The following is a 26,651-nucleotide window of genomic DNA, read 5'->3' as shown; positions in this document are numbered from 1 at the left end:
ACTCGCCCCACTTAGGACCCCGCCCAGCAGACCCGGCAGCAAGAAGGCCCCTTGGTTCACCGACGAACTCAAGAGCTCCAAGAAAAACTGCCGAGCCCTCGAGAAAGCCTGGAGAAGGGAACCAACACCGGACAACATGACCACCCTCAAGCTGGCCACCCTGAAGCACCACCAACTCATCCGAGCCACCAAGAAAACTGCATTCAAGGACCGGCTGGACAACAACGCACACAACAGCAAGGAACTCTTCAACATCGTGAAAGAGCTCTCCAATCCCAACGCCGGAAACAACGACATCACCCCATCACAAGACCTCTGCAACTCCCTCGCCTCCTACTTCCACAACAAGATCGCGGACATACACAACAGCTTCAGCAATCAACCGACGCACGCCAAGACCGAACCACCACCCACCACCACCCTCCGCGCCTGGACCCCGATCAGCACCGAAGACACCGTCCACACGATGAACTCCATCCACTCCGGATCTCCGACCGACCCCTGTCCTCACCACATCTTCAACAAGGCCGACGCGGTCATCGCACCCCACCTGCGAGACATCATCAACACCTCCTTCGACACCGCCACCTTCCCGGAGAACTGGAAGCACGCCGAACTCAGCGCCCTACTAAAGAAACCAACGGCGGACCCCACCGAACTCAAGAATTACCGCCCCATCTCGCTCCTCCCGTTCCCAGCCAAAGTCATCGAGAAGACCGTCAACAAGCAACTGGCCGCCTTCCTCGAGACGAATGGATCCCTGGACCCCTCACAGTCTGGCTTCCGAGCCAACCACAGCACCGAGACCGCCCTCATCGCTGCCACCGATGACATCCGAACCCTGATGGACAACGGAGAAACAGCGGCCCTCATCCTCCTAGACCTCTCCGCGGCTTTCGACACAGTCTGCCACCGCACCCTAGTGCAGCGCCTCAGCAACGTCGGAATCCAGGAGAAAGCACTGGAATGGATCATCTCCTTCCTCGACGGAAGAACACAGAGAGTCCGCCTACCACCGTACAAATCAGAGGCCACCGAAGTAATCTGCGGCGTCCCTCAAGGATCATCGCTGAGCCCCACCCTCTTCAACGTCTACATGAGCCCCCTCGCAGCCATCGCACGCCAACACAACCTCAACATCATCTCCTACGCTGACGACACCCAGCTGATCCTCTCCCTGACCAACGACCCCGCCGCCGCCAAAGCCAACCTTCACGAAGGGATGAAAGACGTAGCCGAGTGGATGACGACCAGCCGCCTGAAACTGAACTCAGACAAGACGGAAGTCCTCATCCTGGGGTCCTCGCCGTCCACCTGGGACGACTCCTGGTGGCCCCCCGCCCTGGGCACCGCACCCAAACCGACAGACCACGCACGCAACCTGGGATTCATCCTGGACTCCTCCCTCACCATGACCAGACAAGTCAACGCCGTCTCCTCGTCATGCTTCAACATCCTGCGCATGCTACGGAAGATCTTCCGGTGGATCCCCACCGAGACTAGGAAGACGGTCACCCAGGCCCTCGTCACCAGCTGACTGGACTACGGCAACGCCCTCTACGCCGGAACCACCGCCAAGCTCCAGAAGAGACTCCAGCGGATCCAGAACGCCTCAGCCAGACTCATCCTCGACATCCCACGACGCAGCCACATCTCCGGACATCTGAGAGACCTGCACTGGCTCCCCGTCAACAAAAGAATCACCTTCCGCCTCCTCACCCACGCACACAAAGCCCTACACGATCAAGGCCCCAGCTACCTCAACAACCGCGTCAACTTCCACGTTCCCAAACGAGAGCTCCGATCAGCCAACCACGCCCTCGCCGCCGTCCCCCGCATCCGGAGATCGACAGCAGGAGGAAGGTCCTTCTCCCACCTGGCCGCCAAGAACTGGAACTCCCTTCCGACCGACCTGCGCCTGACCCAAGACCACCTCTCCTTCAGGAAGAAGCTCAAGACCTGGCTGTTCGAGCAGTAGCAGCACTCCCCCCCCCCCTAGCGCCTTGAGACCCTCCGGGTGAGTAGTGCGCTATATAAATGTCTGTGATTGATTGATTGATTATGCACATTCTGTAGTTTTACATTTAAAGAATTGTGATGAGCAAAAGATATGATTTATATGACATACTCTTACAGTTCGCCCCAATGCTATTGCTAGTGGAGGTTTTATGAAGTGTTTGACATTATAGTCCCATGAGGGAAAATATACAATCCCCGTCCTTTTATATCAGCGCATGCTGATTCCCTAATTACATTTCTTTTTACCATTCCTACCACATTGCATTTTCTTAATTTATTCTCTCTTTTGGAACTTGAAATGGCTATAGTAAAGCAGGATTGCCAAATCACTATTGCCCTTTGCCTTATTTAAAGTTATGCAGACCCGCTTAACTCATGCCACCTGTTTTGAGTTTAAAGATTGTGAAGGGCAAGTGTTAGTTTCAGCAGTAAGCACAATGGTGTTATTATTCTAAAAATGCAGGTAGAGGGCTTGTCTGTATTAGTGAAGACATCCCATGCATTAATGCTGTGCGGCTCTTTACCAGTTAAATCTTTGTTTATACGAGTATAGGCACAGATGAATGTGTTCTGCATCCCATAGTTACTGAGTTTATCAAAAAGCAGTTTGCACTAGAAGTGAAAAGCCAAAGAAACACAAGTCCTTTGTTTAACTTTGCTGCTTACTTGAAGTATCTCTTGCCGTATTGGTGTTAGAAAAAGAAACTGAAAGGACACATGTTCAAATGCATATTCATGTCTGTGTTTATAAAAACGTTATCTACATATATCTACATCCATTTACACATGGAAGCACACACATACATATGGGTGAAATCTAGTGCATCACTGCTTGTTTTGTCTCTATATACAAATAGACCAAGCCTATTCTTCCATTGTTTGTCAGTAGTTGCTGGTAGCTTGTATGTTTGGCATCTACACGATTATCGAAAAACATAGTAGCAGACTTTTAAAAGGAGAGCATGTGGCCCATGGAACTGCTCCAGAGTTCCTGCTTTGGCATAGCTTGAAATCACTTCTAGTTATAAAAGTGTCCTTTTAGATAAGGCTGTGTCAGGCACTGACGTATCATTTATGACACTATAAAACCCCTTTGATTCTCCTGGCATGCAGCAACAGAGATGAGACAGAGGTCCTTATTGACACACTAGATGAATCCTTCAAGCCTTAAGAGGCCAACATATTGAAGCAGAGGTGGAACAAAAAGTCACCTACCATCAATTGGAGCACCCACTGGAAAAAGAAGCAATGAAGATTGAGGAATGCTCAAGGGATGAAGTGCTTGGTTTTGATCCTGAAAAACGGCGAGGCACCTGTATAGGATGGAATAACTAACCAGGCAATCAAGATGCTCCCAAATACAGCAATGGATTATTTACTGACATTTTCAACCAGTGTATCCAGCACCAATACTTCCCTAAAGCCGGGAAAGAAGAAAGAGTCATTGTCTTTCCTAAGCCTGGGAAATCACTAAGAGATCCTAAAGACTACTGTCCCACAAGTCTGCGATCAGGCTTATCAAAGCTCTTTCAAAAAGGCCATTTCTGCCTGACTTAACATTGTATCTACTAAAAACCTTCTCTCCAAAGAACAGTTTGGGTCACGGAAAAAAACATTAAACAAATCATCAACTTCTCAGAGTGGTGGACGTAATAAGCCATGAATTTAATCATGACAATCAACTGGAGTGGTCTTTCTGGGTGTAGCTAAAGCATTTGACCGAGTATGGCAGACATGACTTATCGACAAGCTTGTTCATCTCACATTTTCAAGCTACCTGGTAAATATGCAGACCAGGCAGAATGCAGTAGTGCTTTGGGGATCAATTATTGGACCATTTCTTCTGAATCTGCTTACAAACGATATTCTATAGTGCTTTTATCATTCAGTCTTTCAACTAAATGGACATTGATAAGAACTTTAAAGCATCCCTCAGCTGAATCTCTGGATGGTATAGCGACTGGAAGATAAACCTCAACATATGTAAAAGCACAACAACATTATTCACCAGAAAGAATATCAAAGAGCATCCAAAGATCTGCCTCAATGTAGAGGAGATAAAGTGGGGAAAAAAGCAACTCCCACCAGGTGGTGACATTTGACTCCAAACTCAGTTGGAGAAAACACATTAAGAAAACTCACCAGAAAGCATCAACCAAACTGGCTGCATTGTATCCTCTTCTGAAGACAATGTGTTTGCAGAGCAAGGTGTGCAAACTCAACACAATTATTTGATACACAATGACATATGCTTCACAGGTTTGGAGCAGTTTCCAGGAGATGTATCGGAAATCTCAGCAAAAATTACAGAACAAAGCCCTTCGACAGGAGCAGGATCTCCTTGCTTCAAAAAAACAGCAAACCTCCACAAGTTGGATGTTGAACGGCCATCTTCGGAAACTCAACCAGATCAGAAGGAAAACCCACTAATCAAAAAACTTGCTGACATTTCTGCAAACCCTTTTGACCACTACCAGTGGCTCATTAAAAGACTGACCCTGAAAACCAGTTCACCTGAACAATATGTCACAGATGAACAAGAAAATAAAATTGCAATATAAAAAATTCAAAGTAAACATGGCGTAATGAGGCTCTTTGACCTCTGTATCCAAAAACACCACTGTCAGATCGAATCTGACAACCATAGAAGAATAGGTGGGCTTCCAATAGTCTTGTTTGAAATGAAGCATTTGTGGCAGCACACACTGATGCCAGTCAACATAATTAAGGTGCTAGAAAAGTCGAAGTTACTTAACTTCACTTATTGTCCCACGAAAGAATAATGCTAATTAAAAAAATTACTCTTTGACAATAAAGTCAGTTAAGCTCTAAAATGCAACCGTACACAACACTGGTGTCCAGAAAAAGCAAAACATGTACAAATTGCAAATAAGCTTTAAATATTACCTTCATTTTGATTAATCTGTGTGTTAAAGCATCGCCCCTGCTGCTCGACCAGATTTTTTCTATGCAAACATTCTACAAATACTCCATTTGTAAAAGGCAGAAACAGGTATTATTGTTGCTTGAGGGCTGTAGAGAGCATTGTCCACACAAATAATACTGACCATTAAAAAACTATTTATGGCAGGCTGAAAGGGGCTCAGCATCGTGAGCACTCAAAACTGGGATGTTTCCCTAAGGCAACATTTATTTCTACCACTCATGTTTTTGTTGTTAGTTCCTGAAGTTCTGCTTCTCTTTGTCTCCTGCTACAGCACAGCAGGCTCCTGCAAGCTCCATGGCAGAAAAAATAATCTGAATGTTTGACCACACAAAGGGGGTTTAAAATCCTACCCTCGAGGAATCTGATTTCACTTTATACACCCATCTCCAAGAGAGAGAAAAAAAGGTTAAAACAAGTAGATTTTCCAGCTCCAACCACTATGGTGAAATATGCACAGCATGTGAATATAGAAGAGATTCATGCTGCAAAACTATACTTGCCTATATGCACTTACCTTTTGATATTTGTCCCTTGATATTTTTTCCTCAATATTCTTATATCACAATATTGTTGATATTCAGTAGTACAACTAAATGAGTTAATCTTCCTCCTCTATATTAAGGTCTCGCACTGCCATTAGCTCAACTACTGAGATGTTCGGATTGCAGCAAATGGCAAGCCCAAGTGGATAAAGCTGTCTATTTACAAAGGCTTTTTTCAGCATGTAGAGTAGGACTTTTTTTTACAAACCTCTACATGCTTTTCTGAATAGCCCCAAAAAGTCTAAAATGGGAATACAATGGCAATACTCAAGGGATATTGACATACAATTAGGTCAAATAGAAAGGACTATATCCTCTTTGCACTTAGTAACAAAGAGTTGGTCATTTCAGGGTAAATTCATGAAGGCATATAAGTATCGTATAAGAGTACTTCAGTAGTACTACTTACTCTACTCATAAATGCTTATGTGAATCGGACCCAAATTTGGGAATAATGTCCGGTACTTGGGTATATCTGGATACAGCTAACAACATATGGTTGCTAGTTTCACTGTAATACATCAGTTTGAATCCAAGGTGGTCCCTGAATTGAAGGAGAGTCTTGATGAAATATATCTCCCCAAGATATGGTGACTTTACACAAAGTAAAGCATTAGCCAAGTCTGAAAGTAGCAGGAGTGTGAAGCTGTAAGCATCAAGAGCAGTGTTGATTCATCTGTGGTGGTGAACTACACGAGTCAGCAGTACACCAGGTGCGAATGAAAATAGTCTTGATGGGGAATAAAAAGGGGTGCACATTGTTTTAGAAAGGCTACAGCAATCATTGTCTTAGCCAATCAACCGGTAACATTGGTGTCACAATACTCAGGATGGTCTTAGAATCAATCAGAATAACTGCATATCAAAAAAACATATCTGTTGTTGTTGGAAAGTGGGTTACTGGTAGGGGCAAATGTAGGTCTGCCACTGGCAATAAGGCCACTAACACATGATAGGACCCAGCATAGGTCTTAGAAAATTATTCCTATGCTCAACCCTTGGTAACGTGGCTGCAGGCAGACAGGCGTTACTTTATGTAAAGCATTCAAAAACACAAGTTCAGTAAATAATTAAGACACAACACAAAATAAAAATCCAACACCAATTTATAAAAATAGGTAATATTTTTATCTTTTAAATGACACCAACATGAAAAGTATCCACTGTAGGGAACCAGAGATATGAATTTTTAAAGATTAGTTACTTTCTAGTGCCTAGAAATCAATAGTGCCCTTTTTGCTCATTTCGTTTTCTCTGACGGGGGCACCTTTAACCATTGTTCTGGAGAATCTCACCAAATGTGTTGCGCTTTCTCCAGCAGGCAGGGGCCAGTTAGAACTCCTTCCTGAAGTTCTGCTTGCGGGTCCCAAAGTATCTAACACACAATCCAAGGTTCTGGAGTTTCCAAGAGGGTCCTTAAAACTGTGAAACTTCAATTCCGCAATCCACTTGAACACAACCCTTACAAATCCACTGGTACTCCAGGCTGGGAATTCTTTGTGGGGATGTCCAGGTGAGCTCTGTTAACCTGTAGCTTGCAGGGACTCTACTCTTTAGTCCTTTTGCAGCAAGGTAATCTACAGGGGTGCAGTTTCAGTTGGTGCAGTCTTCAGAGGTCAGGCCTTAGAAATCTGTGCACAGCAAAACTTCACAGTAGGGCACTTCTTGCTTCAATAAGTTTCAAGCAGCAGACTTGGAGGGCTCTGCCCCTCTCAGATACTTATTCAAAATTCTCTGGGTCAAGCAACAGGTCACTTCTGACCAATGAGAGCAGGGTATCTCCTTATAGTTATGACCACATCCTGTAGAGTGTGGCATTATTTTGTCACAGAGTGCACCCATCTTCCAAATCCATAGTGGCTGATTTCCCAGTAGGGAGGTAAGAGCTGGCTAAACACACCCCTGGGGTGGCTTATCTCCATGGACTCTCCCCCTACCATATGCGCATACCTTCCTTAGGCCTAGCCCTGACTCTGGATCAAGAGTGTTAGAGTGAAACTGAAACCCAGGCCTCCCCTCTGCCTTTGAAGAGCATGGTTTACGACTCCACCCCCTGGCCTGGCATTCTTATAGACCAGCACACTGCCCTCCCAGCAGAGTGGTTAACCCCAGGGGTTCTTTATCACCTCTTAAAAACAGCCTGGCTAATCCACTTAACTCTGACCAATCAGGGCAGACCACTGGAAGGCTGAATTTGGACTTACAAACAAGAAAGTCTTATAACTTCTTGAATGTACACTTTAGGAGAAATTCAACAACATAATATTGTTGGATTTACTATCATTCTGGGAACTCTTTGAATGGTCTGGCTAGTTCTCTCCTATCAATATTTATTAATCAATAACTTCCTACCATGTTAACCTATGGGCATGGGGTTTGCAATGGGGAAATGACTTGGGCCAGTTTTCTAGCACCAGTGCTTATAAACATATATTTTATAAGTATTTCCCTAATTTCTACAGGACCCCCACCTCCTGTGCAACTAGGGGAGATTTTAAGGGTGTACTTTATAGATAACTGACCCCCCACCCTGTGATACCCAGGGGAGACCCTGGGTGTCCCTAATATGCCAAAACATTGTAGGTTTTCCATGTTTAAGTGCCCCTAACACCAAAGTCGAGTGTGGGCACACTTTACTGTTTAAAAGCAGTACGGGGTCCCAGTGCTGCTTTTAAACTGACCTCAGGCTTCAGCAAACAAGTTGCTGGCCTCTAAACTGGCATGCCTCAGGGTACTGGGGACTTCTAGGTAGTTTCAATCCCCTGCCCTATTATATACCAGGGGCCTAAGGGGTAGGTCATGCCAATTACAGGGGTACCCCACCATACCATAGTGTACCCTATTGTATGTTGGGTGTTTTAACTGTATTCTAATGTGTTCCTTTCAGTTCAGCACTGGCCCTGGGCCTGGTTAGGCAGAGCCCAGGGTCAGTCAAAATCAGTTACCACCAGCTTTAGTCAGAAAAAAGTTGGGGGGTGCCCAGGGCACTGGATGACTTTGCAACAGTCGTACATTGTGCCTGTTGGACTTGGCCCTTTTTGCAGGGTCAACCCCGAATCTTTTGCTTTCCCTCCTCCATTTTTTTTGCTGAATGTGGTTTTATTGGCCTCACCACTGCTCACCACTGCTAACCAGTACTAAAGTGCTTGTCCTCGCTCCTTAAAGTATGGTAGAATTGTCTTATATCCAATTGCCATATTTAATTTACTTGTAAGTCTCTAGTAAGGTGGCATTACATGTGCCCAGTGGGCCTGCAGCACTGAAAGTGCCACCCAATTAATTAGCCCCTTTAAATATGTATTACATCGGCCATTGCACATCCTGTGTGCAGTTTTAAACTGCCATTTCAACCTGGCAAAGTAAACCTTTTGCCAAGCCCAAACCTTCCTTTTTACTACATGTAAGTCACACCTAAGGTAGGGCCCGGATAGCTGAGAGAGCAGGGTGAAGTGTATTTAAAAAGCAGGACATGTACTTTTAAGTTTTACATGTCCTGGTAGTGAAAAACTCTTAAATTTGTTTTGAACTACTGCAAGGCCTATCTCTCCCATACGATAACATTGGAGGTGCTTTATTATATCCTATAAGTGTAATTTCCAGTTGGCAAGGGATAATCAGCTCATTGCTGGTGTCTCTGAAACCACAATTTAAATTCCTAACTTATGGTGAAGTCGAACCGCAATTTAAAATCCTAACTTATGGTGAAGTCGGAAATTGTAATTCTAAAAATGCCACTTTTAGAAACTTGCATTTTCCTGCCGTAGCCATTTAGTGCCTGTCCCTGGGTCACATTGACTGGGTGTAGGTGACAGTTGAACTTTGTGTATTCCTTCTAGACAGCTACATATACAATAGGAAGTTTAGGGGAGATTGGATGGGTAATCACTGGCAGGATGGGAGGGAAGAGTTGAGCACAACTGGGTATGAATACTAGGCCTCAGACACCACCACTTCAGTATACTTCTAGACTTGTGGAAACTCTGCCAGGAAGAAGGACTGCTGCGCTGCTAAAGGGCTGCCACTATGCTTGGACTTCTGCTTTTCTGTGCTGGCATGCTGCCTGCTACCCTCTCGCCTGGGTGCAAAGAAAAAGACCTGCATCTCTTAAGCCCAGAACCCAGAGTGACTCCAAGGGCTAGTTTGCTAGCCGCCTGATCTGAACCCTCAGGGACATAATAGGCTTCCAACAACGTTGCATCTGTCCCTGGATTCTGCCATGAGTGCGTTTACCCTCCCAAGTGGTGCAACCCCAGGCCTGGACCATTAGAAGTGGGATTAAGGTACTTTACCAGCCTCTGTGGATCCAGCGGAACCAATGCATCTCCTCTGCTGCGCTGCGCAACCCCGAGCAGAACCGACGCATCTCCGTTGCTACGTGGATTGGACCATTCACAAGGACCCGCATCACCACAGAAATTTGTTCAGAACCGCCATTGTGAAATGCATCCTAGGCACAGGCCCTTGCATATCTTGTCAACAGCAGCCATGACAATAACGCTGGACTCTGTATCGTAACTCTTCGATACAGGCGCATCAGCCCGCTTTCGTGCCACATCCTTGCCACTGGATTTAGCATTGCAAGTCCCGTCGACTGGATCCTGGATGATGGCACAGACATTCCCAGCCCTGTCGCATCTCGGAACTGACTCATCGCTTCGGCTGCTTGATGCATCGCCGACACAGCTCCACAAAACACTCCGCAAACCTTGACTGAAGGTACTTTGTTCAGCGGGCCTGACTGGGTCCCTGCAGCGGACCCTCACTCCATTGCGGTCGGCCTGAACTTGTCATTTTATCCCGGTCTGGAGTGACCCGATATCCACAGTTGGCGCTTTACACCTTTTAGTGCTTTTTTCCTTTAAAAGTTTTAAATTGAATTACTCCTGTTCTACTGATTGGATTTTTGTCATTTGGTCTTATTTTATTTACTAAATTAAGCTCTATTTTTTAACCGGTGTGGGATCCTTTTTCTGTGGTGTTTTCACTATCTTACTGTTTGTTTGTTGCACAAATACTTTATAAATTGCCTCAAAGTTAAGCCTGACTGCACTGTGCCAAGTTACCATGGGATTGAGCACAGATTATTGTGGCGTTGGTTGTGTATTACCTTGACAAGGATTGTGGTTTCTGCATGACCTGGGCTCACCCTCCAGTCAACCAATAACCCAATTTCTTACACTTCAATTAACGTATGTTGTAGCTAATGTGATTTATATGTTTTTGTGATTTTTTTTTTAAATCTAGCCGTAAGTAAACATGTTTTTGTTGTTGAAAAAGGCAGTAAATGTAAGTCAGATAGGTTGCAAATACCAAGTAATTGGAACCTTTAATTTACATGCATTCTGCTTCAAGCTTAAGGATATTTGTAGCTATCTTTAACATATAGCCAAGGTAGTATTTTGTCTACCTCTATAGTTCTTAAAAACTAACTCTTAGTCATTTGTCCACACAGCCATCTTCAGACTAATTACAGCAAGACATTCCAAAGGAGTAATGTTGACTTTCTAGAAACTCCAGAATTAATAACAACGATGATTGTCCCTGGTATGTATTTACAATTAATGCTTCCAAATTGTTTGTTCTTATCTTTATCTGTACAGCTAGTATAATGGCAAAGGATGGCGTGTTCAAATTCATGTTAATCATGTAATTTCTCTGGCTAGTATTCTATGCTAATGGTTTTATTCACTGTGCCATCACAGACAAAGGCTACACATCTTAAAATCTAAGGGACATTCCAGCCCAAAACGTCTAGGTCATGTCCACTCCAAATGGGCACAAAAAAATCCTGGACATATTTGGGCTTTGTTGTCCTCATCAATGAGGGTCCTGTGTGTCAGCACTACCCAAAAATATACTGGATCCTACATCTGGCCATACCAATGACCCCCAGTCAACTCTTGAAACTCTTTCAGAGATTTGTGAAATTAAACATAGAGTATGTTAAGGAACCCAATCTTTAACACTCATATTTTTCCAGTTTTTGACTCCTTTCAAACCTTTCTTTCAGAGATGTAGACAAAGTTTTAGCCAATTCCAGACCCACATCGAAAACCATTTTATCCTTGATTCGCTTTAATTAGGCTTTTAATGTACGAGGCACTAAATTGATCCTGCTGTACCAAATAACTGACACGAAGACTTCAGTCAGCAGAGTCAGTGCTCTCATTCAATTGATTCAACACTAGTGAACATCAAGACCACTCATGCGATGCCTATAGGCAAATGAATTACAGGCCTGAGGAAGCTCCTGACAAGATGGGCTATAAAGTGAACAAATTTTAACCCAGAACTCCATTAATTCCTGAAACGATAGAGAGTCGCCATTTAGCACTCAAGCAAAAAGGAGTTAAAACCTTTAAAGCCCATCCTTCAAGAAATCCAAAAGTGTCACAAAATCGGACGGGAAGACAATACTGCTTACTTCTCCTAGACTCAAAATTAAAGCAATATTTTTCATACCTGGTGATAGTAAAGGGAGGCCTGGAGTTCTGAATAGAGAGAGCTACTTGTGTGCAGCGGCTAATTCTCTGTAAACACACCCTTTCAACCTCAAGGTGGTAAGGCGAAGACAGTTGAGGGTGTAAAGAAAAAGAACATGAGGCCTCAGAGTGATAAAGTAATATGAAAGTCACCGGGGGGGGGGAGAGGGGGGGTCTACCACTATTGACAATGTGGCCAAAGTGTTGCAATCAAGGTCAATCTCATTGCTTCCCCTCTTTATCTTTTGCGGCACCCTTGAGAGAAGAGATATGGGAGGGAAGACATACAGAAGCCCCTGAGAACCTGGGAAGAACACGGCAGCCTACACCCATGCCTGTGCACTTTCAAACCCCATTTAAAATATAAGAAGGGCATTGTTTGGGATCAGATAGGTGCAACCATGGAAGAGCCCACCTCTTTTATAGACAAAGCGAATGCTTCTTTGACACAATATAAGCTGTTGACAAAGAAAAATTAATGTTAAGCAGGTGTGCTAGGGCATTCTCAATCAAATCAAACGTAAATTGCGCTCAGCTGTACCACAGGGCGCCTCGATGCTAGAAACAAACTTGAGGCACAAATCAAGCGGAATCTTAGTCATTAAATAGTCTTAATGTGTGACCTGAACTGATTATCATTATCCCATCTTGGAAGGTAGGATGCTCTAAATGCTCTCTCAAAGGTTTAAACACACATTTGCAACCCTTTTATTGGTGGACACTAGGGCAGCTTTGCCTCATAACTGAGGAGCAAACACTAGAAGGCCCTGGAAGATGGATATCAGTTCCCTCCAGTTTGAGGAATGACAATATTTTGTGACTGGCCACAGGCTCTGTAGTGGTAGACCCTTCACTGTGGTTCCCCACCCACAGTGACTATTATTCATTGTTCGTGCCATTGGAACCAGAGATACTAGAGGAACCTCCTTTTGAGGGTATGTACTAAATAACCATCACTTTAGGCTGGTATTACTTATTGAGACACCGTAATTAGTGCCTCATAATGAACAGACTCTATTCTAATAAGATAGAAGATGGTGTAGCATCAAATGGCGGCAAGCCCAATAAACCACCATAGCTATGACTGTCATGTATGCTTGGACTTTCATCCCCTCTCAGACGGGATCAGCTCCAGATAACAAGAGGTCCTTTAGCATGTCTGGTGGTGCATCCCTCTTCTGTATGTTAAGAACACAGTCTACACGTATGTCCTGAATATACTTCCTTTAAAATGTCTTTCCTGTACTGGAATTAAACCAGATGTATCCACAGTTAGTAGGAAATCAAGATCCTTCATTTAACTACATACATCTTTGCCCCCGACCTTAGAAAAAGGAGGAGAAATTATCCATTTATCTAAATACATAACAATTGTAATCCTTTTCAACTGGAGCAAAAGCACAACAGACACTAATACCTTTGTGAAGACCCCGGGAGCTGAAGATAAACTAAAAGGCAGTATATGGAACTAGTGATGGTGGGATCCCACTTCAAATCATAGGAAGCATTGACTGCGATGTATGGACGTATGCATACAGAAGGTCTATTGTCACTAAGAAGGTCTCCGGGGATATCAGGTGAATCGCCACCTGAAGCACAATCATCTTGAATGTCTTATGTACGTTGCAGTGCTTTATTGAACTGAAGGTACCCAGGGTGTGGATCTAGGACACGTATGGAGTTTACTCATTGACCCCCACTTATTCTAAATTACTGCTGTGACGGCCCATTTTGTTAGGAGAAATAATTCAGTCAAGACAGCCTGCCTGTGTTCAGTCAACATGGACAGAGTAGTTAGCGGTAAATAATACATAGAAAATCCAACTATATGGAACTAATGCCATTCAAGACTTGGAGAAGAGCAGAATAATTCTGCCCAGTAAGTTTCTGATGAGGGGGGTTTGATCATGCTTCGAGCCATTGCTGGTGAGGCTAGAGAGATAAGCCTTTATTAGACATCCGGCTACAAAAGAAATGTACAACTTCTTGTAAATCTTGCAGAGTGAACCTAGGAAAAATAAAAGATCTTCAATGGACTAATACTATTCAAAATGTTTGTAGTAGATTTTCCTCTGATGTCTTTTCAATTGGATCATTTAGTTCAGAGTCAAAGAACTTGGGACCAAGAAATGGTAAATGCTTACTAACAGCAAGTTGACCTTCTTCTAATGTCCAAAGTTTCAGCCACAACAGCCAAAATAGCACCAAAGGAGACACAAAGTAAATGACATTAGGCTTCTGATATAAAACATTAGGAGCTCCAAGCAAAGCAGTAGGACCATCTCCTTTCTGGACACACTTGAAGAGAGACTGGAAACGGTTATTGGGCAGCCATGCAGCAGAGGCTACATAAGTACTAGCTTGGAATGCAAAGCTCAAGGTAGCAAAGCAACACTTTACACCTTCAACTTTCTTTGTCCACAAGATTAGGTAATCATGCTTATCCTACTGCGAGAAACAATATGAAAGCCATGCTAGGAGTTGTCTTTAGGTACTTGTGAAAACACATCCTGAAACCTTTAATTAGTATTGCCATGGTACAAAAAACAAAAAAACTGAGAAACCCCTAATTGATTTTTTATTTTATTTTCATAGCATTATATCCCAAATGAAACAATAGATGGGCAAATAATTTGGCATATGACAGGTCCAAGCAGGCGATCCTTAACTGAAAATCCAAATCCCCTGGTGTCCCATGCTCTCCCTCTGTGTTAGCTATGGCAGTTGAAGTAAACAGGCCGTATTTAATATGATTTTTAATCTATCCTTAGATTCTGCCATGGTGCCACATTCCTGGAAACAGTACAAGGTGATCCCTCTCCTCCCAAAAATCTGCAGCTGACCCCACTATTTCGGCTATCAGTAGGCCAATCCCTTCTGCCTACTGCGTCCAAAATGTTTATTTATTAATTCACATTTTTCTGACTATTTTAAAAAGGTTGTCCTTTTACATCCCAGCCAGTCTGGTGTTAGACCCTGACAAAGCACAAAGACTGTCCCTTTGGAAGTGTTGGAGTCAATCAAATGTGCTCTTGATCGACCTTATATTATTAGGCCTTTCAGCGGCATTAAATATGCACTCCCAAGCCATACTAGTGGAAATGCTGGCAGACATTGACAGAAGAGTGTTGCGCTGGATCAAATCTTTTATGGAGGATACAGAGCATACTGTATGGATCGCTCCTTTTTTTATCTTAAACGTTTGTTCGAGTTTTAATAATTTTTAATCATTTTATGACTGACTTTATAAATATGAACAATCGATGACAAAAGCAAGACAACAGTACGAAACCACAGACTAAATAAAGAACATTTATTGTTCGCACACTGCAATAAAACAAACAGCTGTGAATTAAGGGCAGTTCTATTTATCTCAGTAATTGAGTGGCAGCACAATAATCATTCAGTTTAGAACTTTATTCTTCGGTCTCCCCGGGACTGCGAATATCATCTATCTTCAGAATAATTTTAACCATCTGAGTAGCAAGAGAAATCTGTTGCCTTTTGCCAATAAGGCTTCAATGACATGCTGTTGCTTCATGTCATTGGTGTCCTTCTGTAAGCAGTCAATTCCAAGTGCTGGATTATTTTCTAGCACTTGCTTAGCTCGCACTTCCGTCAAGGTTTGGATGGGGCTCATACCATTGTTTTCAGCAAGTGGCATGGGAATGACTTCCAAAGCATCAGCAAACACCCGCATTGCATACTGCTCTAGCGAGACACAGGAAATCTCAGCAGCACCACCACTATACACAACCGGATTGTCACAAACCAGGTTCCTGATTACACAAAGGGCATCATGCAGAGCCCGCTTGGCTTCTTCAATGATCATTTTATTGCCTCCTCTGATAAAAATGGTTACAGCTCAGGAGTTCTCGCATTGCTCAATGATCAGCATTTTATCCTTTGTAGTTCCAAATGAAATCTCTTTAACAACACTGGCAAAACCAAGCTTCTCAGCAGTTCAGAGAATCGTGGAACAATGTGACCTCCTGTTGCAATTGGAATTAACTCTATTTCAGGTCCGCCAACCCAACATACTGCTGGTAACTCATTCTGAAGTAGTAAATGGTTTGCCTTGTCATCAAAGCCCCATTGGCAAATGGCAAGATTATTATAAGTATCCTTTATCTGCTTAATCATTGCAGCAAACTTCTCCTTCTCATAGGACTGTAAAGCTTTGTAATCTTCCACTGAAGTCACATCAAGCTTATGTTTAAATTTAGGCTTAGGTGGCTCAAACGGACATGTAAGAATAGCAATGTTAGCATCTTTCACTTCCTTTGGCATTTGTGGATGGGCAAAATCTTTGTCTACAATCACACCTTTGATCAGCATGGGTATCTTCAAGTCTACCACCAACTTTCCCTTCTATTTAATTTGCTCAAAATCAACATCTTTACGTTCTATGTCTGCAACTGTTAGTATAGCATTCACTGCAATTTCTGCCATTTGTCTGTGACAACGACTAATTACTTTAGAGCCAAGTGTTTTTGCTACAGCGGGACTCCAAAAATAATTTCTAAACTCAGTATCACCATTACCCTAAAATTTCCAAACTCACCTACATTCACCAGTGGGGCCCATAACACTGCACACAATCTTTGTCCATTTAATTCAACTTCAGGGTTTGGTGAAACACAAAGGAGTATTGCTGTAACATTGGCGGAGTGTCTAAAACTATTTATCTCTTTATTATTTACATCTATAGTTAAAACGATTTACCATGGTTTTCATTAAACACCCTTTTATTCAGACACATCACCATAGTGGTAATGGATCTGCTAGAAAGAAAATCAGGCGTAGGAAAATACAAGACCAGCTTTAATTCTCCATTTATCTAATTTTTATTTAAAGCAAACCTTTAGTATGTCTGACATTTAGGCATTTATTATTTCTTTATTCAGTAAAATCTTAGGGCCAGATGCATGAAAGGGTTTTACCCATTCTGTGTCTGTGGCAAAATGTGTTCATACATATGGCCCTTAATACTTTATTTAAAAAATGATCATTTATTTAAGAGCTCAAAAAAAAAACATTTATTTTTAGAAAAACAGTACAACGTTTAGCAAAGAACAGATAGTTCCAATTTCATTCTCTCCTAACATCCCTAACTAACGCCCTCATCTTATCCTCTCAGTCCTGCAAAGAAATCAGGTAAAAATTAAGGTATCCTTACATCCAAGATTTGATCGAAAGTCCAACAGCACTTTGTGTCAAAATCGAAAGGAGCGATGCCTCTAAGTAAAATCAGGGGTTTTTATACACTAATTTCCTAACTTAATCTATCTAAAAAGTTAATAACACCAACTCGGGTTCTGATTGGACAAATTTGGGGTAGATGAGCGTCTCCTCATCATTACAGCATGATGTTCACAATGAATCAGCTGAAAAATAAAGGGGCTTTGTTTAGGACAGTCCATGGCCTAGTCACTTCCTTCACTCGCAACTTCAGGACTTTTTCCCAGGATCATAACCTTCGAGCGTCCATGTTTGGCACCCACCCTAGGTTCCGGGGCAAGGTAGTCTTGAACCTCTCCAAGCACAGGCAGTTCACTCTCACTTGCAGGGTTTTGGCGCACATGCGCTGTCCAGCACTTGCTCACAGTTTACCCGAGCAGCCATCTTCTAATAGGCCTCAGAGGCCACTTTTTGGAACTATCATAGAAACAAACACAAATTCATGTTAAATATGGAACTTAAGCCCTTCTGTTTACCTCCCACCATACTAATCTTTCCCCATTAGCTGTTACCTAGCAAATAAGCCACATAAATGCGCTTTATACTTACATATCCGATGACTTTCTGCCATAAAACTGGTACAATAAACACATTTAAGCTGCGTTTGTTTATATTTAAGCTGTGCATTAGTTCACATCACAATAACAACACATATTAATCAATTTTATTGCGACATGCAGGCAAAATTAGTACTCCCGTGTGTAGAAAATGTATGCATCTTATACTATGGTTGATTAATTCACAATAACATACCATTAGTAAATGTTATCGTTATGGAACATGGATTTTGAGAGGGGTACACAAAATGTTGTTTTTACCACCTTGCTCCATCATTGTCATTGCTGTTTAAATTAGGGGTTCAACATTCTGAGGATCCACAGGGAAACTATCACCGATCTTGTTCAGGTTCTCAATAGCAATGCGGGCTGCCTGCTCATAACCATCTCCTATCCTAATTGGGTGAAAACCACAGTCCAGCAGCTGTTCTGCTTGCTCCAACAAAGCACCTGCAAGAACCACTACTCCAGTGGTTACATCTTCAATCTCATCATCCTGGGACTTTGACAGCTCCACCATTAATTTAGCAATTTGGTGATCTACAGCTTTCATACTTAAAATGGTGGCACCGTTGTTTGTTACAGTCACCTCGCCATCTTGATTCACCATCATTTTATCGAGCCCATTGGGTCCAGAGAAGTTCGAAGAGTATTTGCCACTGCTTTTGCTGCCATTATGAGACTTCAGAGCATCCAGGACCATGAGCTGGGACTTGCGATCCTGATCCTTATTGATGATGATAAAAAGGCCTGCCATATTCATAGAAGTCAAGGGTGCCCATGGACGACATGGTGGCTGCTGTAGAAACGCACGAGAGAGGGATTGCTCCCTTTTACTTTGGAAGTAAGCCTTTAAATTATGAGATATTGCAGTTCTCCTTGTTAAGACCAAATGTATTTAACATCTATATGGCCCCTTTGGCACCCATTGTCAAGGCATTCAGTATTAAGGCCATCTCATATTTAGATGATCTGCAGCTGAATCTCGAAGTTGATAAAGAGAAGATGGCCTTTCGAGCCTGCGTACAAAATCACTAGAGTGAATGAGAGGAAGAAATCTCAAATGCAACTGAGACAAGACGATTATTCTACCATTTGGTTCCACTCTAGACATTTGGTTAGACAGCTATGGGTCTTGTAGAATACTTCCTTCAGCATCACCAGCTACGGTTGCCAGGAATATGGGAGTAAAATCATCTGACAACCAGGTCTCTTTCTGCCCCCAAATCATTGCAGTAGCTGGCACCTGCTTGGCTTGCTTCAAGTGATGAAGAAATGTCTCCACCTGCTTCCATCAGAGTTGTGCAAAATAATGGTACGCGCTTCGATCCATAACAAACACAAAGTGCCCATGGGTCTAAAGTAGAAACACCTGACTATGACATGAACCAGCAAAGAAAATACAGTGTGAGGATATTGAAAGTGTGATTACTCAAAGAAGGATACCCCTTGATAAGTAAGAATACCCATCAGTCGCTGTTCGATACCGCCCTAGTCATCATTTGGGCTTCCTCATACCTACACGCGCTCCGATCATCATATCTAAGCTGGATTGTGCAAATGCTCCTTACCAGAGTCTGTTGGCGTACAGAGATAAGTTTCTTCAAACAGTTCAGAACACGGCAGCAAGCTACATCTAAAAATACCCCACTCAGCTCCTATCTCTGAATATCTCAGCTGCACTGGCTGCTTGTCCATAAGAGGATCCCTTCAAGGCATTTATACTAGTCCACAGACCATTACAACTAGAAGCCTCAAATATCTGTCCAATCGGGTGGATCATTTTACATCTATGAGACTGCTGCGCTCCTCAAAGTATTTTCAGGCTTTAACGCCCATGTTTAAGCTTACGAAGAGCGGCGGACATTCCTTTTCTTTGTGCCAACTCAGACCTGTAACAATCTCCCAGTATACCTGCATCCTACTAACAATGAGATGCAGTTCTAAAATCATCTCAAGACTTAGCTATTTACTTCCAGGTACCTCTTGCTGAGTTCCTGTCATTCCGTGGTCTTTTTAGCACTGAGAAGCTCACCTGAGCAGCTGTACGCGTTACAAATAACATCATTCATTCATAAGCAATAGATTTTCCTTATAAAAGTCATCAACTACTTCCTCCATAGGCATCTAGAAACCCAGCTATTCACGTGTGTCCAGGTAATTCAGAAATATGTCAGTCTTGTACATATTCACCTTTGGGCAGTAGGTCAAGCTCCTCATCTGGATCCTCCTCCAATCTAAGTCCTCAATTATCAGTCCTGTATTATTGGGGTGTTATTTATTGCACATCCGATAAATAATAATAACCTGCGGATCTTTATTTATCAGATGCGATAAATAACACCAGTGCTGTTTCCCCTTTTAAATGATGTTTGACATGCAAAATGTGGTGCCTATTGCACCTTAATCTATGTGTTAGTATTAACCAGTCTCTTTTCACCTGCACACACATCTTTGGCAGGTTTGACATGCTGAAATTTAACCGGGGAAAAATCTGACGGTCTATAAAATCTGACAAACTCATAATTCTGACACCTGTGCAAACAATGGTTTGTATGAGTGTCGCAATTTAATGAGACACTCATGATCAAAGCATAGTTGCTTTTGTGGTGGTTCAGGAGAATTCAGAGCCACTGTCACAGATGTATCAATGTCTTGCAACTCCAACCTTGATAGTGTGAGGTACTCCCTTTCTCAGAAATTAGGGGATTGGGTGCAATTTAATGGCTCTTAAATGTACTCTTTTGCCCCTCCACTGTGCTACACAAGTCATGCTCTACCAGGTTTTCTTGAATATATATCGCTGCCTAGCATCCAGACATGGTGCTCCTGCAAGACGCTGCTATTTCAAAACTGGACTCCGGATGCAAAACCTCTAAATAATGGGCAGTCAACTAGAGAGAGGAGACCAGCTACAATGGAGACTTCAAACAGTTCACAGGCCCACAGTACCAGGCTGCCCATCTACACAAGTGGAACAAACCACGGACAGAAAAGAGCCACATTCAAACCAACCTGCTCAGTACAGTTTGATAAGCTTCACATTTCAATAAACTAAAACAACCACTTACCGCCAGGGTCTAGAGGCAGGGTTCTCCATAGACAACAAGTACTGGCTCCAAGGAGAGACCGAAAATATACAACATGTAGTGGGGGAGGATGATAGGGGGACACCGTGGGACTTAATGAAAAGGAAATAACAATTCCCAATCTCTTAATCAGATGAACTTTTTTCCTAATAATAGTACATAAGGTTTACTATAGAGAGGATGCTCACCTCATATATGTACAGACTGGAATGAGGAAAACGGACGAAGGAAGTGATCTGAAAGATGTGCAATGTTCCTTTGTGGTGAAGTCGTATCCTTTCCAGAGTGAACGTTCAGACATTAGTTCTGATGTAGGTATTGAAGTTTGCAGTTAGGATTTAGCACTCGATAAAAGAGTCACTACTTTATAATGCTGGCATCCGGGTGAACCATTTGTCTTGACAGACAGCTAGAAAATATGGTCTGAAGGTGGAAAGGACAGATGCAGGGAAATTGCATAATCATTAGTGTGTAGCGCGGCGCTTTTAGCAGAGAAACCGTATGAACATGGAATATTCCGAATGGATGAAATGCGATTAGTGGGACTATTAGATGTTTATATGAAAAGGGAACATAGCATTTGAAAATTCAACCCATGAACTTTGGTGCTAGTAGTAATAAGGAATGCCTGATAATTCATAACCGTTTTAGTTCGAGCTATTTATTATAAGCCCTGAAAAAGTGGCTTAGTTTGCCGTGAAACATGTGTTTTCAGGTGCTCAGCACCGGCACTACTTTCACAGGGCCGGGGCTACAATTTCTGACCCTGCAGGTGGTGGTCTCTATATTATTTGTTCAAATTCAAAATAACAAGAATAACATACATTGCATGGTGACTGGCTTGTAAACATTCATAGACAGGCCAGCATACACCTGTCCAGGCAGGCATGATTGTTTCACCAGATTAATGATGATGTCATCACGCCGATCACAAATCCAATAAGTCATCGACAAACTATGTCTTGCATACTATTCCCCGAGTCTGCTGCACCCTGCCACTGCCTGAGCCTAAGCCTCCCATTGGATAATAAAAATTTTGTACACCATGGCGTCACCTGTAGAATCTGTGCACTGCACCCCAGCATGGTAATTGCTGAGCGTGCAGGAGGCACCACAGCCTTACTTACCGGCATTGGCAGCATTACTGCTGGGGACAATGCGTATGCTGTAGCAGGCAGGGTCACAGAAAGCTGAGCAGTGGATGCCGATGCCGTCGCCATCCCTGAACCTACTAATTACAGGCAGCACTAGTAGTGACATCCCCAGCTGTGCTGGAGCAGCTGCCTGTTCTGCAAATAACCCAGTTATGCTGCACTGATTAATATATGCAAAAAAAGCATTTTCATTTGGTGCACATTTTGTTTTTGCACTCGGTGTAGGTAAGAAAGTAAAACACATGTCATTCCTCTTCTTTAGGAAAGACAAGAGGAAAATGCAGATTTCAAAATAGCAGGGACATGTACAGGCTGACAACAGGGGTCACAGGCAGCAGCAGTGTTATAGATGAGAGAGAGCAGGAGTAAAAAGGAGAAAAAAACAACAGGAGAGGAGAGAGATAAGAATCTTAGACGGAGCTAAGTAGAAGAAAAGGAGAGCAAATCAGATACAAAGAGAAAGCAGCCATAATGTGAAGAAGAGAGCATTAAGAAGAGAGAAGATAGAATGAAAGGATATAGTGGACAGGACAGAGGAAAAAAGCAGACAAATGATAAAATTACAACACAGCTAATCACTGCTAGAAGAGTGATAGTAAAGATCCAAGATCGAGGGTAGAGAGAGCAGAGCATGGATAAAAGTGAAGAGGAAAAAGGGCAGGGGTAGAATGAATAGAGGGCAAAAAAGAAATGCAGGGAATAAGGTAATACACCAGATGTGACAAAGATGATAGAAAACAATCAGAGAGGTGAGAGGGTAGACTCTTAGAGCAAAGACTTAGGGGACAGACAACAGATCAAGGTTAGAAGATAAGAGACTGAGGCAGTGAGAGTGTTGAAAGTGGGGCTCACCGGAGGAAGAAGTGAGCTGTGGCCTCCTTGGCAACATTTTCAGCATCTGCACTTCTTTTTTTACAAATTAAGCACTGTATCAAGTGATGTGGTCCATGAAATAATTGTGTTTTAACACATCATTGTGTTTTTAGTGTGCCTTCATATGTTAATTGTATACGGCTACAAAAAAAATTCTAATAAGATTAGAAAGAAAAGCGAATTCAACTACATAGCTATTCTATTGAGTGTTTATGTTATTGAGCGCCCGACAAACATTAATATTGATCTTGAATATATGGGCCCCATTGGGCTATTGGCCTTTGTATGTGGCAGCTTGCACATGGCCATCTCATCTTATTGCCTAAATATACTGATTTACATTACATATGTGATTATGAAGTTATAATTCTTACTGAGAAGTGTCCCATGAAATATGTGTAATATTAACAGGGAAACCCTCACTGCCCTATGTGTTAAAAAAAAAAATTAAACCAGCTGTCTGGCTCTGGCTGAGTTTCAGAAAACTGTCCCTATGTTTCTTTAGGCCTAGACACCAAGGTGGTCAGAACACCATATCTCGCTCCCTACATAAGAGAGGGTGACCATCAATATGACAGAGATGTGATCTTTAGTTTTCTCATTACCATTGCAGAGATAATAGCTCCCACTCTACAGTTATGTGGATTATCCATACATAACTGAGCAATGGGGTCATACACAATGCAGACAGAAAGTAATATGATTTTGGCCCACCTTGTTGCCTAGAAGTATCATGGACATCAGAAAAACCTACAGTGTGAAGAGGCAGGGATGACTGAGTCCCTTGGATCGATCAGCAGAGGGGAAGGGAGAAATAGCCACCTTGTCATAGACATCAAGTCAGTCACTGGGCAGTGGGTCAAGCAGAGAAGTACAGATTTGACACAAGCAGGGCTCGGGATGAAACCACCGACCAGGGCATTGGATGTGCTAGTTAGAAATAAATACCAATGACAAGGAGGGGCAGATGCAGGGGCAGCTCCTCTGGTATGGCGAAGAAGTGTTGCTCCCCCCTGCTGCAAGAAAGCAGAGGCAAAGAACAAAAATAAAATGATAACAAAATAATGTTATTATAATTTTATTATTCGCCCTGCACGCTGCGAGCCAAGCCGAGGGAAGGACGGGGCCATCCATACTGATGCTGCAGCCGCAGCACCAGATAGGAAGGGGGAGTGGTGGGCAATGCTAAATGCGCATGACTGTTTGGTCAACTGTCTGGGGCAGGTCAAACTGTCATGCACACCAAGGCTTTCTCCAACCCCAGCTGTGTTGCACAGCAGGGTGGAAAACCAACATAGGCTCCCAGTCCTTCTCTGAGAGCTGAACAGGTGGCCTAGGAATTATCTATGTCAGCAAACTGATGTCCAAAGTGGAGTGGATCAGCAGAGCCTTCTTGGATTGACCTAACTGGGGGTGACTGCCCATGTACCTTGTGCTATTATCCAGGAGAAGGGAGCTTGCTCCTTCCACATGCAGGTAGAGAAAAAGCAGGCAAAATAAGAAAAAAGGTATGAACCTCATTCATTATCCTTATGTAAGCCTCCAGGTTTTGTGTTAATACTCAGATTGCTGCTCATTACTCTCCTGAGGCCGAAGCCGTGAGGCATTGTTCTGATTGTGCTTTTTAAATCTTTTACCTGTCACTTGCTCGTTGATCCTTTGTGTCTGCTCCCCCCTGTCACCTAGCGCTCACGGATTTTATCGTGGCGCTCTCTTCACTTTAAACCACACATTGCTTGTAACGGGCAAATCTGTATTTTGCACATTGCTCCGCTGATACAAATATATTCCCCCATATCCACGCACCCTGGGCGGGTCTCGGACAATCGGAGGGCTGAGTCTCCCGGGCTGTGCAAATCAGCAGCGGACATTTTGAGTTGGGCACTAGTGGCTCGGCGCTCTAGTCGCCAGTATTTAAACAACTAGCTATGGCTCCGCGCAGCGGACGCGATCAGTGGCCGTGCCGCATTCGCGCCGGAGTCGAGCCAGAGTCCAGCCCGTCTGCGCCCGTCAGCGACAAGGAGGCACCAGGGGCCAGGCATGCTGCCCCCCGCCCTCCTAAGCCTCAGGTGAACCCTTATACTCCTTTTCTGCTCTGCGAGCACTGAAACCATCTAAACTGCCCTGCCATTACTCCTTCGCCCCTGAAACGCTTGCAAACGCTCTAGTTTGCGGATGTAATGACATAACTACCCAACATAAGGCCTCGGATATGGCTAACTGCTGCCCTCCTCCCAGTATGCCACTTCCATCGCCTATCGCTGGCCATACGGGTTTCCTCATTAACTCCCGCTCGCTGGTCAAAAATAAAATCTCCTTTAGGGATTTCATCTCACAGAGAAAAACCTCCTGGGCTTTTATCACAGAAACATGGGCCACGGACTCGTCTGAACCGGACTTGTTAAATGCTATCCCTGAGGGGTACTCTCTGGCCAGAATGGACAGAGTGGGTCGAGTGGGAGGAGGCTTGGGGATATTGTACCACAGCTCCATAAAATGCCGGACTGTCCATCTGTCCTCCCCGCTTGAACACCTTCAGGCGATGCATTTCACTCTGAATCCCTCCCCCACGATCTCCTTCACCAGCATATTGATCTACAGACCCCCTGGCCTGAGGTCGACTTTTAGCCTAGAACTCCTTAAGATTATTGAGTCCTATATTGACAGACCTAGTCTAACTATTCTAGGGGACCTTAATTTCCATTTGGAAAATTACAATTCCCCTGATACGGCCCATCTGTTGAACTCCTTAGCCTCCTGTGGCTTGTCGCAGTTAGTGACTAGTCCCACCCATCTAGCTGGGCACACCCTGGATGGGGTATTTAGTAACGACTCCCGCCTCCAGACTGGTACCCCCCTTCCCCTGTCATGGTCGGACCATTTCGCTGTTCCCCTTGAATTTTCCTTCTCTTCCCCCACCGGCCCTCAGCCTGATTACACCAAGTGTGTATTGAGAAGGAATTTTGGGGAGATTAACGACGACTCCCTTTCTCCTTTCCTATCCACACTTGAATCCCGGCCTACTGGGGATGCTCACACTGCGGCTCTTGACCTTTCTAACACCCTGGCGGAGGCTGTCGACGCGCTCGCGCCAGCCCGGCAACGCTATTCCGCCAGGAAACGGCCTTTGGCCCCCTGGTTCTCGGTATCCCTTAGGATTCTAAGACAAGGATGCAGGAGGCAGGAAAGGCTCTGGAGGGCGCATTTGGACCCCATAGAGAAGAATAAACATAAAATCCTTCTCAAAGGCTATAACGCCTCGGTGCTGACAGAAAAACAGGCGCATTACTCCAAATTAACGTCTTCTCTTAAGTCACCTAGGGATTTGTTTAAGATAGTTGACAACCTTTCCCTCATTCAGACACCTGACCCTAGAACAGCCTCCCAGGCCCTGTGTGACCAGATCTCCACGTTTTTCCATATGAAGATCCTGGATATCTACACAGACCTGGAAGCCCTCAATTCCAGTTCCCTATCTTCCACCCCTCCAACCCCTATTTCGGAAACCCAACCGCCTGCCCCTTCCAACTCCCTCTCCCAGTTTCCCCCTATCACTTTTGAACATCTCAGTATGCTGCTGGACAAGTTAAAGTCCGGGTCACCGCTTGACCCCTGCCCCTTAAGGGTTCTTAAAGATTGCAGACAGACCATTCTGCCCCCTTTGATGGAGATTATGAATCTGGCCATTTCAGAGGGGGTTTATCCCCTCTCCTGGAAACTGGCCATTGTCAAGCCCCTACTGAAAAA

The 26,651-nt window shown here is 43.7% G+C and overlaps 1 protein-coding gene and 1 pseudogene across 2 annotated transcripts in view; one reads left to right on the top strand and one right to left on the bottom strand.

The window, feature by feature from the left end:
* The window catches only part of NECAB1 (N-terminal EF-hand calcium binding protein 1), a 1,511,734-nt gene that overhangs the window by 1,482,584 nt on the left and 2,499 nt on the right, over positions 1-26,651 (top strand). For both annotated transcript variants that reach the window (XM_078687059.1, XM_078687058.1), the window contains one exon: positions 10,961-11,052. In XM_078687059.1, the coding sequence (XP_078543185.1) occupies positions 10,961-11,052 (92 nt within the window). The remainder of the gene's footprint in view (positions 1-10,960; positions 11,053-26,651) is intronic.
* Positions 15,385-18,579, bottom strand: LOC144827186 (T-complex protein 1 subunit epsilon-like; annotated as a pseudogene).

Source organism: Lissotriton helveticus, chromosome 4_1 (genome assembly GCF_964261635.1).
Source record: "Lissotriton helveticus chromosome 4_1, aLisHel1.1, whole genome shotgun sequence".
NCBI lineage: Eukaryota > Metazoa > Chordata > Amphibia > Caudata > Salamandridae > Lissotriton > Lissotriton helveticus.
This window is presented reverse-complemented; position numbering and strand designations above follow the sequence as displayed.